Source organism: Megascapheus bottae, chromosome 4, assembly GCF_031878675.1.
Source record: "Megascapheus bottae isolate mThoBot1 chromosome 4, mThoBot2.hap1, whole genome shotgun sequence".
NCBI classification, from domain to species: Eukaryota; Metazoa; Chordata; class Mammalia; order Rodentia; family Geomyidae; genus Megascapheus; species Megascapheus bottae.
Window position 1 is genome coordinate 7,980,331 of NC_143512.1, and position 15,017 is coordinate 7,995,347.

At 40.5% G+C, this 15,017-nt stretch overlaps 1 protein-coding gene across 5 annotated transcripts in view; it reads right to left on the reverse strand.

Moving 5' to 3' along the window:
* The window catches only part of Sh3rf2 (SH3 domain containing ring finger 2), a 112,241-nt gene that overhangs the window by 37,385 nt on the left and 59,839 nt on the right, over positions 1–15,017 (reverse strand). For all 5 annotated transcript variants that reach the window (XM_090331295.1, XM_090331294.1, XM_090331293.1 and 2 more), the window contains one exon: positions 11,566–11,889. In XM_090331295.1, coding sequence (XP_090187421.1) covers positions 11,566–11,889 — 324 coding nt within the window. The remainder of the gene's footprint in view (positions 1–11,565; positions 11,890–15,017) is intronic.

Genomic DNA, 15,017 nt, shown 5'->3' on the forward strand with positions numbered 1-15,017 from the left:
TGTATTAAGTTTCTACTAGTCTGTGTGATAGCAGAGATTTCTCATTGCACTTTTACCAATCCGGTAGTATTTCTCTTTCGTGCCTTTCATTTTCCCAGCACAGGAGCTTACCACTAGTATGTAAACCCACATTTGGAAAACTAAAGTCATTGCTTAATCACACATCAGCTTTGAAGCCATTTCTTTTTCAAGCTGAACAAATTCGGGCCTTTTTTTTTTCCTCCTGTTCTTGGCCCAAGACTGGAAGTCAGGCCTCAGGAAGGATGAGGGAGTGAGCATGTGGCAAAGAAGCTAGGACATGGAGGCCAGCCCCAGAGTAGTGATAAGGATGTAAACAAGGAGACTGGCACGGGCAGGCAGAGGAAGATCAGTCCAGCTGGCAGTGGCCAGTGGAAAAAGGGTTAGCAGCTAAGTTATGGCAAACATGCCAGGCAGAGCTGTATGACTAATGAGTACTGTCTTTGAGCTAGAGGGGTAGTCAGGCACAAAGGAGGGAAGGACGAACTGACAGAAAGAGGTGGGGAGAGGTAGACTCCCTGACTTATGTGTAGGAGTGGGATTCCAGTGAGATAACTTAAAGAGAGCTCATTAGCCAGACACCGTGGCTCATGCCTGAATCCTAGCTCCTCAGGAGGTTGAGATCTGACAATCACAGTTCACAGCCATCTTGGGCAGGAAAGAATGAGAGACTCTTATTTCCAGTTAACCACCAAAAAGAAGCCAGAAGTGGAGCTGTGGCTCAAGTGGTAGAATGCTAGTCTTGAGTGATAAAGCTAAGGGACAGTGTCCAGGGCCCGAGTGCAAGCCCCAGTACTGGCACGCATTTTTTCAAAAGCTTACTGTGTAGCAACATGCTAATACTGAGCTCCCAGAAAGCAGTACCCAGTATATAGATGCGGTGCAGCTTAAAGTAAATTTAAAAGTGATGACTGACTTGGAAAGTCATTTCACCATCCAGCATGAAATAATGTTCAGCTCATTAGGAGAAAGGTTGATGGGAAACTTGGTAGTGGATGGAACAGACTAAGAACAGTTCCGTTTGAATAAATATCAATAAGCAAAGAGAATCAATTAGTCATTTGGTACCTCCTGAGGTGTTATCATATGTACTTAATCCTTAACAGGTGTCAGGATTAAAAGCAACAACAAAAAAATGGGAAGTAATAGATGTTTCTTTCCATTCTGAGGATTGAGACGAATGGATATCTACATGCAAAAGAATGAATCTGGATCCCTAACCTGACAGTATGTCCAAGTATCAACTCTAGCTGGATCATAAATTTAAATGTAGAAGATAAAACTATAATGAGATGGGTTTGGTAACTTTTTGTTTGGATTAGCCTTGAAGCAGAGATTGCTTCCCAATCAGCTGGATTACAGGCATGAACCACTTCTCTCTCTCTCCCTGCCTCCCTCCTCCCCACCCTATTATGGTTTGAATTCAGGGCCTTGTGCTTGCTGGGCCCTGAGACCAAACTCTCAGCCTTATCTGCTTTTGTTACTTTTCCCAATCGGGTCTTGATTTTTTCTACCCAGACCACTTTAAGACTTCAATCAATTATTTATACACTCAGTGTAATTGGTATCTATCACTGCACCTAGCTTTTTCAGATGGGCCTTGTTAACTTTTTGCTGGGCTGGCTTCAAACTGCAATCTTCTGGATTTCTGCCTCCTGAGTAGCTAGGATTGCAGACATGAGCTACTATACCTGGCTCCCAATAGAAATCTTTGAAAACAGACTAGTTCTATTATCCAAATAATAGAACTAAAAATTAATCAAAAATTAATCCATTAATGAATGGATTGAAGTTTTCAAAGGAAATATAAGTGGCTAATAAATACATGAAGAAATATTTCATATCCTTAGTCATGAAGAGAGTAGAAATAAAAATGATACCCAGATATCAAAAAATGATATTCATCTCAACTCAAGGATCAAGATGTGGGGACAAAGGAACCTTTGTACTGCTGGAGGAAATGCATATTAGTGCAGCCACTATGGAAATAAGTATGGAAATTCCTCAGGAAACTTAAGATAGGACTGGCTATGACCCCCACCATAAACTCTTGGGCATGTATCTAAAGGAATGAAAGTCAACATATAAGAGAGACACTTGCACATCCATGTTTATTATAGCACTGTTCAATTGCCAGGCTATGGAATTACCTTAGTTGCCCTAAACCTGATGGAAACATAAAATATATGTAATATATACAAATGTATACCAGTATACATAATAGGTACCTAATGGAATATCATTTATCCATAAAGAACAATGAAATTATGTCATTTGTAGGAAAATGGATGGAACTGGAGATGATCATATTTAGTGAGGTAGCCAAACTCAAGAGAAACCAGTATTTCATGCTTTCACTCATATAAAATCTAGACAGAAAAATGATAGTGAGAATAATGTGACATGAATTTAAAAGAAAGACTGATGGGAGGAAAATCAGTGAGTGGGAGAATGGAGAGGATGATGGGGTAAATATGATTGAAGTACATTATAGATATGTATAAAACTAGCATAATAAAACTTTAAAAAGAGGGAGGAAGGAGGCTAAAAAAGAGTAATGTACTATTCTTGCTTCAATTGCTGCTAGCTACTCAGGAGGCTGAGATCTGAAGATCGAGATTCAAAGTCGGCCTGGATGGGAAAGTCTGTGAGACTCTTATTTCCAATTAACCACAGAAAAAGCCAGAAGTGGTTCTGTAGCTCAAGTGGTAGAGTACTAGTCTTGAGCAAAAGGAACTTAGGGACAGCACTCAGGCCCAGAGTTCAAGGACCAGGATCGGCAAAAAATAAAAATAAAAATAATATACGTGACATTAATTTGGTCCAAGTACATTATATATATGTATGGAAATATCATAAATTACTTTATACAATTAGTATAGGCCATAAAAATGTTAAAGTCATGGCATTTTACGCTTAAAAATAAAAAGGAGTATTTAGTAGTGGGAAGTATGCTTGCCCAAATAATAAAACCTGAAGTGGATCAAGCCACTAGATGTAACTACCAGTTCTCAGGAAATAAAGGAGGAAGGAACATACTAAATAACACTTCAAGGATGCAAGATCAGTATCTAGAATGTGGAGCTTTCAACAAGACAAATGGACATTACCAGGGATAAGGGGAGTATTTAATGTACAGAATAAAAGAGACTTTAGAAATGAATTAATCTGGGATGGATTTATGGCTCCAGTGGTAGAACATCTGCTTACCAAGTACCAAGCCATAAGTTCAAACCCAAGTACACATAAGAAGGAAAAGGAAAACAGAAAAATAAGTGAAAAACAAACAAAAACAGAGTCGTGTGCTGCTTGCTCATGTCTGTAACTGGATCAGAGGCTGAAACTTGAAGATCCAGTTCAAAGGCAGCCTGGGCACAAAAACTTAGGACTCTTTTTTTTTTCCTCCTAACTAGAAAAAGCCAAAAGTGAAGGTGTGGGATGTATGACTCAAGTGTTAGTGTGCTGGCCTTAAGCAAAAAAGATAAGGAAGAGCTTGAGGTACTGAGTTCAAGTCCCAGGAATGGCATGTATCCACACATGTGCAGGCACATGCACACACAAAACAAAACATGAAGTGTCTACCTTATTTAGATCATATTTGAACAAACCAACTATAAGGCAAATGTAGAAATTTGAATATGAACACTTAAGGTCTTCAAGACATTTGTGTTCATTTACAGATTTTGATAGAGGTATGATGTTTTAAATATATGAAGCGGGGCGATTGTGGTTTGAACTCAGGGCTTCATGCTTGCTTGGCAGGTGCTCTATTACTTAAACTACATCCCCAGCCCATGTTAAAATACTTTTATTTTCACATATTAAGTGAAGTAAGCCAGACTCAAAGGAACATAGGCTCAATGGTTTCCCTCATTTGGCATAATCAGTAGAAACCTTGGGATCTCCTAGCAGAGGTTTGCAATAGAACAAAATCTAGATACATAAGGCCATATAGAATGAAGCTAAATGAAAGGACCTCCAGGATATAGAAACAAAAGCCATGTAACCAGTGATTGTTGTCCTAATGTACTATGTTATCTGTCGTCTCTTTTGCTGTCCCTTGATTATCTCATATTGTTACAGTATTTCACCTGGTTATCTGATATATTGTATATATGTGTAGTTGGTTATTTGAAGTAGGATAGGGAAGGGGGGACAACAAGATGAGGGGTGGGGGTGGGAGAAGGAAATGGGGACCAAGACAGGAGAAAGGGTATCAATGTTTGTGAAGTAATGAACCTTCTATCTGCTGAATATAATGTAACCCTTGTATTAATTACAATAAAAATATGAAAAAAACTTTTATTTTTATTTTTTTGCCAGTTGTGGGGCTTGAACTCAGGGCTGCTCAAGGCTAGAGCTCTACCACTTGAGCCACAGCACCACTTCCAGCTTTTTCCTATGTATGTAGTATGGAGGAATCAAGTCTAGGTCTTTGTGCATGCTAGGTAAGCACTCTACCACTAGGCCACACTCCTGGCCCCTTAAATACTTTTAAAGAAACATTTACTGAAATGTTTATGAATCGAAGTATATGATATCATGGCCTGGTTTTAAAATAACACCAGTGGGGAGCACGTGAATATAGAGAAACCTAGAATGTAGCAACAGTAAAAGTGTCAAAGTAGCAGTCAGTACCACTTTGCATCTGGTGATTCCTCAGTGGCCCTGTGAAACTGAAGTCCAGAGTTGTCACTGGTTCATCCAGAGTGCCACCCCTAGGATGGGAAAGGGCTGTCAGGAAGCAAAGCCATGATTTGTTTTTCCACACAAAATGGATTTCCTTCCTTCCTTCCTTCCTTCCTTCCTTCCTTCCTTCCTTCCTTCCTTCCTTCCTTCCTTCCTCCCTCCCTCCCTCCCTCCCTCCTTCCTTTTCTTTTCTGCCAATCCTGAAGCTTGAACCCAGGGCCTGGGCACTGTCCTTGGGCTTTCTCAAGACTAATGCTCTACCACTTGAGCCACAGCACCACATCCAGCTTTTTCTGTGTGTATGGTAACCAAGGAATTGAACCCGGGTCTTTGTGTATGCTAGGTGAGCACTCTACCACTAGGCCACACTCTTGGCCCACAAAACTAATTTCTAGGTGGCTCGCAACAGGTCCTTACCCAGAGGCTCTAAAGTAGAGGCAGGAAGGGATGTTTTGGTCTTGTGTTGCTTTCTGATGCCTGCCAGCATTAACTGAGATTTTATGAGAGTTGCTTAAGGATTGGTCTTCATCCAAGGGGAATATTATTGAAAATTGAATAAAAACATTTCAAATACTTTGAGACCCTATTGAAGGTACTATGGGGACAGATAGTCATGTGTGGCCTGAGGGGAGAACCATCCTTTTAACAGCTCCTTCCCCTTTTCTACCATGACTCTGAGACTACCGGGTTCTAGTACTCTGAAAATATCATTGTCTAGGAGGGATTTGTTAAGTGAGAAATGTGAAATGAAAGACATTTCATAGCAGTATCAGAATATCCACACAGGATTCATTTATCTCTGCAAATTATCTCAGAGGGAGGACTACCCAAGAATCTGAAACATCACTTTATACTGAGAGGGGGTCCAAGGGAAAAAGAATTATTATTATTATTATTATTATTATTATTATTATTATTACTACCAGTCCTGGGGCTTGAACTCAGGGACTGAGCACTGTCCTTGGGCTTTCTCAAAGCTAGAGCTCTACCACTTGAAACACAGCACTCTGGCTTTTTTTTTTAAATGTATGTGGTACTGAGGAATCGAACCTGGGTCTTCGCCAATACTAGGTGAGCACTCTACCACTAGACCAAACTCCCAGTCCCAAGAATTATCTTAATACTAAGTAAAGGCCATTGCTCTAGGTGCTCTGAGCACTATCAAGTGAGGCTAAAAACATCCCTATGGAAGATAGAAAGAAAGGAACCACTGAAGAGGGTCTCAGCTATACTAGTTCAAGCTTCCAGAATACTGCAGACATGGAATTAAAAATGAGCTAGGAGACCGGGAGTTTGGCCTAGTGGTTAAAGTGCTTGCCTAGCATGCATGAAGACCCGGGTTCGATTCCCCGGTACCACATATATAGAAAAAAGCCGGAAGTGGTGCTGAGGCTCAAGTGGTAGAGCTCTAGCCTTGAGAAAGTCCAAGGACAGTGCTCAGGCCCTGAGCTCAAGCCCAGGACTGGCAAAAAAAAAAAAAAATGAGCTAGGATTGTAGATTTCAGAATGCCAGAGGAACATGATAGTTCCTCTTCCTAGGAGCTGTGAGAAGAGCCTGGAGCTACCATGCCACGCTAGCATGGGATGGAAGAAGGCAGAGAGGGAACCACATTTTTTATACCAAGTTGCTGCTTGTTTGTTTGTTTATTTAGCAGTACTGGGGTTTGCACTCAAGGCCAAATGCTTACAAGGCACGTGTCTTACAACTGAGTCCCACCTCCTATGGATTTTTTTATTATTTTATTTTTGTTGTTGTTGTTGCCAGTCCTGGGGCTTGAACTCTGGGCCTAGGCACTGTCCTTGGGTATTCCTCAAGGATAGTCTCTACCACTTGAGCCACAGCACCGCTTCTGGCTTTTTCTAAGTATGTGATACTGAGGAATTGAACCCGGGTCTTTGTGTATGCTAGATAAGCACTCTGCCATTAGGCCAAACTCTTGGCCGAACAATGGTTATTATTTTTGAGATAGGACCTTGCTTCCTGCCCAGGTGCACACGTGAGCCACAGTTCTGCCTATTGTAACTAGGTTGCTATGTGTGTCTCCATGCATGGCGCTTGGTCAAGAAGGGGTCTTCTAATCTTTTCTGCTTGGGCTGACCTTGAACCTGGATCCTTAGCTTCTTGAGAAGCTAGGATTACAGGTATGAGCCATTGGTGAGCAGCTATGACTTTCCCTTTTCTTCTCTTAGCTTCTGTTTTATTTTGGAGGGTGGTGGTGGTAATCAGAAGCAAAAAAGATGTTGGCTGAGTGAGACAGCAATAGAAATGAACAAAACAAGCATTCCTGTTGTGAAGAAGTTTTCAATCCGGTGAACCTGGCAATAAGATATATACAGGACATGAAAATAAAGAGGACATTTTATATATTCTATCATCATATTGGTCATAACACAAATAGGAAAAAAATGTACTGGGAACACAGGGGAGAGACATTAGTTCTATAGAAGTCAGATGGCAAGAGTTTTATTCAGGAAAAAGTGTGTGGTCAGGGCTCAGGCTATGGATATAATTGCAATAGGGGAATGTGCCAAAAATAAATTCTAGTATAAATAGCATTTATTTGTTCAACAAAAATCTGCTCACTGCCCAGGATAATGTAAGCACTGTGTTGGGTACAAAAGCAATGAGGTAATCTCAGATACGCTACCTTTAGGAATGTCGAGTAGATCACTGTAATTTTTGTGCATGTGTGTGCATGCATGTGCATACATAGATGTGAATGGATGTAGAGCTAGGGTTCTGGAAAGTGGACTGTAATCAGGTTGTATATGCCCTAGAGTGCTGTATTAAGAACTGCTTTAGGGGTCAGGTGCTTTGACACTTTTCTCTTTTTTCCTTACAGCAGGTGACTTGACTAGTTTGACCAGCATCAGTCTAAGACCTTCTTGAAGCACCATGGGACAATAAACAAGGGATCCCTTTTCAACATTTTATCAGTCTATCATTTGTCATGTTAATTTTGGAGTCTCTATTTCACTTAAGTTCGAGAGTGGAGTCTTCTACTTTAGCCAGTCCCAACTCCACTATAGCTAGCCATTACTTATTTTTTTAATGTCTCAGACTGTGAATTTCTTGATAACAGCAATTTAATCTTGATGTCTTCAGCACTATCTATTATGAACCTTTATACCCAGTTGGTAGTTCAAGTGAAAGCTTTCTTCGGAAGCCAAAGACATAGGACACATTTCTTTACTGAAAGGCGTAACAGGAGAGATGACAGAAAGCCTTAAAGTAAAAAAAGATGAGACAGGCCAGGCCTAGTGGGAGAGTGCTTGCCTATATGCATGAAGACCTGGATTCAAGTCCTCGGTACCACATACACAGGAAAAGCTGAAAGTGGTGTTGTGGCTTAAGTGGTAGAGCACTATCCTTGAGAAAAACCCAAGGACAGTACCCAGGCCAAAAAAAAAAAAAAGAAAATAAGAAGAGACAGAGGCTGGAGAGAGTCTTAGTATAAGCCACATTTGTATAAGGTGTTGCTTAGTGCAGTGCAGTACGAAGAGCTTATGCTTAAGAATTAAGAATTAGACAGTTATGGGGCCAGGAGTTTAGCCTAGTGATAGGGTGCTTGCCTAGCATGCACGACAACCCAGGTTCGATTCCTTAGTACCACATACATAGAAAAAAAAAAGCTGGAAGTGGTGCTGAGGCTCAAGTGGTAGAGCTCTAGCCTTGAGAAAGTCCAAGGACAGTGTTCAGGCCCTGAGCTCAAGCCCAGGACTGGCAACAAAAAAAGAATTAGACAGTTATAACATCAATCCAGACTACATAAATTTGACCAAATTGTTTTTCTTTTGTGGCTTTACAAAATAAAAATATGACTGTTTATCTTGCTGTAAGGTGCCTTTCCTACAGAGCTCCTACCTCTTATTGGGAATGATGTCTGCTCACGAGAGACTGGAGCAAGATATCTGTCTATCTATCTATCTTATTATTACTATTACTATTATTTCTGTCTTATTTTGGTAGTTGAACATCTGGCACTTAGTGTGGTTATTAGAATGTTGTATATTCAATGGATATTTACTAGTCAAAAAGACTTATCTGATCTGGCTGTTTCTACAGGAACTTAATTCTTCCTTCAGTTTTCCTACCTGCATGTCTCCACCTGCCCAGATATTTAAGTCAAATGTCTTGATTCCTGGACCAATTGAGCACCTGGTATGGTTCAGACAATGTGGAGTGTAGGTGGTTCCTGCTGTGTGGGAATTCAAGGAGTTAGACCAAACCACAGCTCTCAAGTGTGTTAGAGAAAAACAAAACAATACAAAAACAAAAGGAGAACTTGTCATTTGTTCGACTTTCTGTTCATTTTGTGAGTTTAGTTCCTTCATGGGGTGTGTGAGTACGTTCTGACAACACCCAGACAAACACGGAGAAATTCTTAATCATCCAGAACCTGCCAACGCCTCCCAGAGCCCCTGAGAATAGGCCATATGGATCCTTCAGAATTCTCACTTGTGTGCAAACTCAGAAAGGCTAAGATTGTGTTACATTGTTTTGAATCCCTCTAGGCTTCTTCCCTGCATCCTCTCTGTATGTATGGTAAATGAAGAGGAATAATAATTTAAAAGGCTCTTGGTGAGATCTTTTTGGTGAGCAGACTCACAACTGAGTGAACTAGATTATTGCCGAGTGTGGGTTGTACTTTTATACATCTAAGTATCTAAATCCAGGAAGACTTTGAAAACTTAGGTGATTCTTTGGCTTTACATGAATTATTGAAGCCCTGTTTTAAAGTGTGTGCGTTATAAGAACAACTTTTGTCACAGTGCATGTATGTTCTTGTAAAATGTATTCAGAAAGGGTGGTTAGGAAGTTATTCTTATGATTGCTAGGGGAGTATAATGGAGAACATGTGTGCGTGTGTATGTGTGCATGTGTATGTGTGTGAGTGTGTTCAGGTGGGCAGGATTATCGTAGGCAGCTGAACAGTGCAATAAAACACCAAGTGTTGTAATAGGAGATTGTTTTCCTCTTAGACCAGCACACAGGTCTTTGAAGAGCCCTTGACTCTCTCCTTCTTCCTTGTCTTGTTAAAAAGGGATTAGAGTCCAATTAAGCCATTTAAACCCAAGGTAGAAATTCATGTTTAGAAACAAGATCTACAGCTTTGTTACAAAAAAAATACATGAGGGCAAGTTGAAGTTGTTCTTTCAAGTTGCCACCTGCATGGTTCCAGAGAGTATTTTCATCTGAACACCCAACACATAGTCCTTCTTAATTACTTTACCTCATACCTCCACTCCTTTTCAAGTGCCCTTCAAGATTAAATAGCCTCATGCTGTTAGAAGGACTTCGGCCTCTCGATTGCCACAACACACTTGAGCGCATCTCTCCTTAGTTGGCAATCCGGTGGCCAGGGTTAATCATGAAAGTAGCATTAAGAATTGATGCTTATTGAGAACTGTGCTTTGCCTGGCATCTTATGTGCTCAACACTTAGGACCAGGAGCTCATTAGGCGCTCCAGAGGAAAACACATGGGCTGGCTTCCTGGCTGTGGGGATTGGAGAGCCACTCCGGCCATCACTTGCTTTCTTGCTTTGCAAGATGGCTACATTGTTGCCTTCATGACATTGTAATAATTTCTGAGCAAGGGGTGTGCATCCTTTTTTGGAACTGGGCCTCCTAAATGATGATGCAGTCCTTGCTGAGAACACTCAATAACCTGATTCCATTCGCTCTCCTTCGGTGTGGTACCTTAGTGGCTGGTGATGACAAAATCTACTCTGGAAAATGGATGGTGTTCCTAAAGAGACAGGAATCATGCCATAGCACAGCACGAACAAGAAAATGAATGAAATGACACTATTAACACTCTTTGTGGGAGTGCAACTCGTTCAACCACTATGGAAAGCAGTATGGCAGTTCCTCAAAAGACTAAACATAAAACTCCCCTATGACCCAGCAATTCCACTACTTGGCATTTACCCAATCGTCCAAAAACAAGGACATACTAAATCCACTAGCACAGTGATGTTCATTGCAGCACTATTTACCATAGCAAAAATATGGAACCAACCCAGATGTCCCTCAGTTGATGAGTGGATCAACAAGATGTGGTATTTATACACAATGGAATTCTACGCTGCTGTCGCCCCATTTGTAAGGAAGTGGAAAGACTTAGAAAAAATCATATTAAGTGAAGTAAGCCAGACTCAAAGGAACATAGGCTCAATGATTTCCCTCATTTGGCATAATCAGTAGAAACCTTGGACTCTCCTAGCAGAGATTTACAATAGAACAAAACCTAGATACATAAGGCCATATAGTATGACGCTAAATGAAAGGACCTCCAGGATATAGAAACAAAAGCCATGTAACCAGTGATTGTTGTCCTAATGTATTATGCTATCTCTCATCTCTTTTGCTGTCCCTTGGTTATCTCATATTGTTACAGTATTTCACCTTGTTATCTGATATATATATATATATATATATATATGTGTGTGTGTGTGTGTGTGTGTGTGTAGTTGATTATTTGAAAACAAGATGAGGGGCGGGGGTGTGGGGAGGGAAATGGGGAAAAAGACATGAGAAAGAGTATCAATGTTTGTGAAGTAATGCATCTTCTATCTGCTGAATATAATGTAACCCTTCTATTATTTACAATAAAAAATATATGGAAAAGGAAAAAAATGAATGAAATGAATGAAACTGAATGAATGAAATTGAATGAATGAAATGAAATCCAGTTCCTATAGGCAGTACATGTGACGTTAGTCATATTTATGCAGAGCAAGAACACACTATGCATATTTTTTACTTTAGCAAGTATGAAAATATCAACTATGCAACATTTTGGAGGCTGTGGTACTGGCCCGTAGCCTCCTGCAACCCAGGAATCTGTCCTTACCTGCCCGGCAGAACTGATGGGGCCATCTGCCTTCTCTGTGTGTTGGGTGGTCATGGAGGGGTTGCTGGAGCTGATAAGCACTGGGGTGCTGATCTCGGACACATGGCGCCCCGAGGGAGAATGGACCATTCGATTGAGCGTGTTCAAGGCAGTAGTGATGGAGAACTGGCCGGTGCCCTTTCTCCTGGATCCAGAGCCTCTTCGGAGGGTGGCTGAGGTTGGGGCTTTGTCTTTGGGAGCTGAAGACGCCAGGGAGAGGTTTTTCGTGCGGGATGACTGATGCCCTTTGTACTTCTCTAATAGGTGTCTTGCAGCGAGGTTGGGCTGAAAAGACAGAAATTCCTATGAGAAGTTATACTTGCTAGTGTCAAGCCAGCAGCTGAGCTTTCCTCCATGCCAACCAAAAGCCTGATCACATGCCACTTCCTTTGGTCACTGGCAGATGGCCACTTCCTGGTGGGTATAACAACTTCCTTTATTTATTTATTTATTTTTATCAATTTCAAGTTCAAGTAAGAAACACAATATATATTTTAGGCTTGAGACGGATTGCCAACACACTCAGGATCCTGAGTCTTTATGGTACAGTCTTTTATCTTTTAATCATGGTCTTCTTTTTTTTCTCCCTTGTTTATGCCTTTTAGTCAGTAGTATGCTAGTAATAAAAAAATAAAGGGTAGCTCTATTTGTAATGTTTCCAGTGTACCAAAACCCCTAATACTTTTAGTATAGAATTGGCAAGCTCCACTCCACTGCTGTATTATAGTCTGTTTTCTCTATTAGCTTGGCCCCATAATGGTCCCTGTGGTTCTTTTTGTTTGGAAATCTAAAATACATTGGCAAAACAAAAGCTCATACAAACTAACTCTTCAATTTCAGGAGGATTACTTAAATTTCCATTATTATAATTGTCATCAATTGTTCTCTAAAACCCCATCTTCCTCTAAAAATTCAACTATAGAAGTTAGAAAGAAATATTCCTACTTAAAAGTATTTTAAATGCCAACATGCAAAGGATTTAAATAGGCAAGATAAAAATATTTTAAAAGAAGAACTAATGTTTCTTCCTGCCTCTGGTTTTGTCATGTGGAGAAAAACTCAAGTGGGGAATGGGTTTCATTAAGTTCCACTTTAAAGACAAATAAGTTGAGACCCAGGAGTGATATAAATGAAAGAGCTAGCAGGCAAATGACTAAACAAGGAACTCTCAGATAGTGATGGGTGTTCTAACATGGTAGATGGGTGGAAGTGGCTATTTTAGGTTGAAGGTCTAGGAAGACTCTCAAAGGTGACATTTAAATGGAGATAACAGATAATAAGGAGAAATGGCAAGTAGGACAGTTATAAGCTGCAGGAAGTCTCGTGGAATGAGCTCATCCTATTTGAGTAAAAGGACAGAAGAAAGAAATGGAGAGGGATGGGTCAAAATAGATTAGCAGAACACAGTAAGACAAGAGGAGAGAGAGAAAGGGGGGAGAGAAAGGGAGAGAGAGAAAGAGAGAGGGAGAGAGAGGGAGAGAGAGGGAGAGCAGCAAGGGCAGGCTAGATCCCATAAGGGCCTGGGAAGATTTTACATTTATTTTCAGTGTAATAAGAAGCCCTTGGCCAGGTTTAGGTGGAGGAGTGACAGGATCTGATTTACGTTTTGAAGAGCTCATGTTACAAGTTGGCAGTTTCTTAGAGTTAAACACATACTTAGCATCTGACCCAGCAATCCCACTCTTATGTAATTACTCAAGAGAAATAAAAACTTAGACTCATTCACTGTAAATGCTCTTCTTTTTCTTTTCCTTTTTCTTTGAGAAAGAGTCTCATCACATTGCCCAAGCTAGCCAAGTAATCTCAGGGTTCCATATAGTTGTGAACAATGGGAAATAACCCTAAATGTCTTTCTGCTATAAGGAAGGAAAGCCTCTGTGGTTCATCCATGCAATGGGATGCTACTCAGTGATGTAACAACGAATACACAAAACCATCTGGTTACATCACTGTTTGACTACGAATATTAAAGAAGTTCCATTGGGTGTGATCCCATTTTAGGACCAGGAAAGTCATACGGACAGAAAATGGATCATTTGTTTCCAGATAATGAGGTTCAGAGAAGAACTATCAGGAATAATGGGGATTGAGATAGTGGGGACTGAAATTAGTCTGTATCTTATGGTGTGTGCTTATACAACTGGATGCATTTATCAAAACTTAGAGAACTGGATTTCACAACTCCCCCATTTATACACACACACACACACACACATAAACACACACACACATTTTTTGTCTTTGTATATGAATAAAAAGCTTATTGTGGTTGTTAATCAGAAGTGCCAGGAGAAATAGGAAGACCAATAAGGAAGATATTGGAATTTTTCAGGCGGGTTCTGATATCTGCCTGGACTGGCAACAGTGCTTTATGTTTCTCTACAACACCTGTCCCTTTACAGTTCACCTTATAAGATAGCAACACATTCTTTTCTGTTTCTTTGTGTGTGCCAATACTGGGGCTTGAACTGGAAGCCTGGGTGCTTTCCCTTAGCCTTTTATTTTAAGGCTGGTGCTCTACCACTTGAGTCACAGCTCCACTTTTGGCTTTTTTGTGTGGCTAATTGGAGATAAGAATCTTATAGACTTTCCTGCTTGGGTTGGCTTTGAACCACAACCCTCAGACCTCAGTTTTCTGAGTAGCTAGGATTACAGACATGAGTCACTCACTGGTGCCCAGCATAACACACTCTATTGAATGCATGTGTCTCATAGATATTCACAGCTATAATGAAATAAATTCTTTTTTCCTTTTTCCTTTTTTTGCTTTGACCTCATTGCTCTGACCCTGTGAGCCTCACTATTGGGCCTTTCTGGGAATGACCTTGACAGAAGACCCCTGTGACTGTTTGCCTGTCCTCTCAGTGTGGTTACTTCTCTGTAGGGAGGAGGCTTGCAGGTGTCTGGAAGCAAGATCCTTGAGGTTCAGGGGTCTCAGCAGGCCCCGATGGAAATGTGCCTGCAAGAATGGGCAGCAACTTGATGTGTGTTTCATTGCCTCTTATGCAGGAGCAATTTAAGAAATCAAATGATACTTTACTAGACTAATTCTATTTATGAAATAGTACCCTATCCCCTTCATAAGAAAGCCTTCCTTCGGTGACATTCATCAAGATGCTATTGTACATGTAAATGGATTGGTTGAATTGAAACTCCTTTGTACAACTACTTAAAGATAATACAAAAATGAATAAATAAGAGAATGGATGCAGAAAAAGAAAGAAAGCCTTTCTTTTCTTCTAGTTGCTTCGCATGGCACTGGTAATTCCAGACTTATTTAATGAGTTTTCAGCAAGTCCTAGTCTTAATAAAATTACTGGAGTCAAAATTTAAGTGCTGCTTGAAAAAGCTCAATTTAGATTTCAAGTAATTTTTGAAAATCAGGCTCCCAGATTAGAGCAAGCACTTGATTA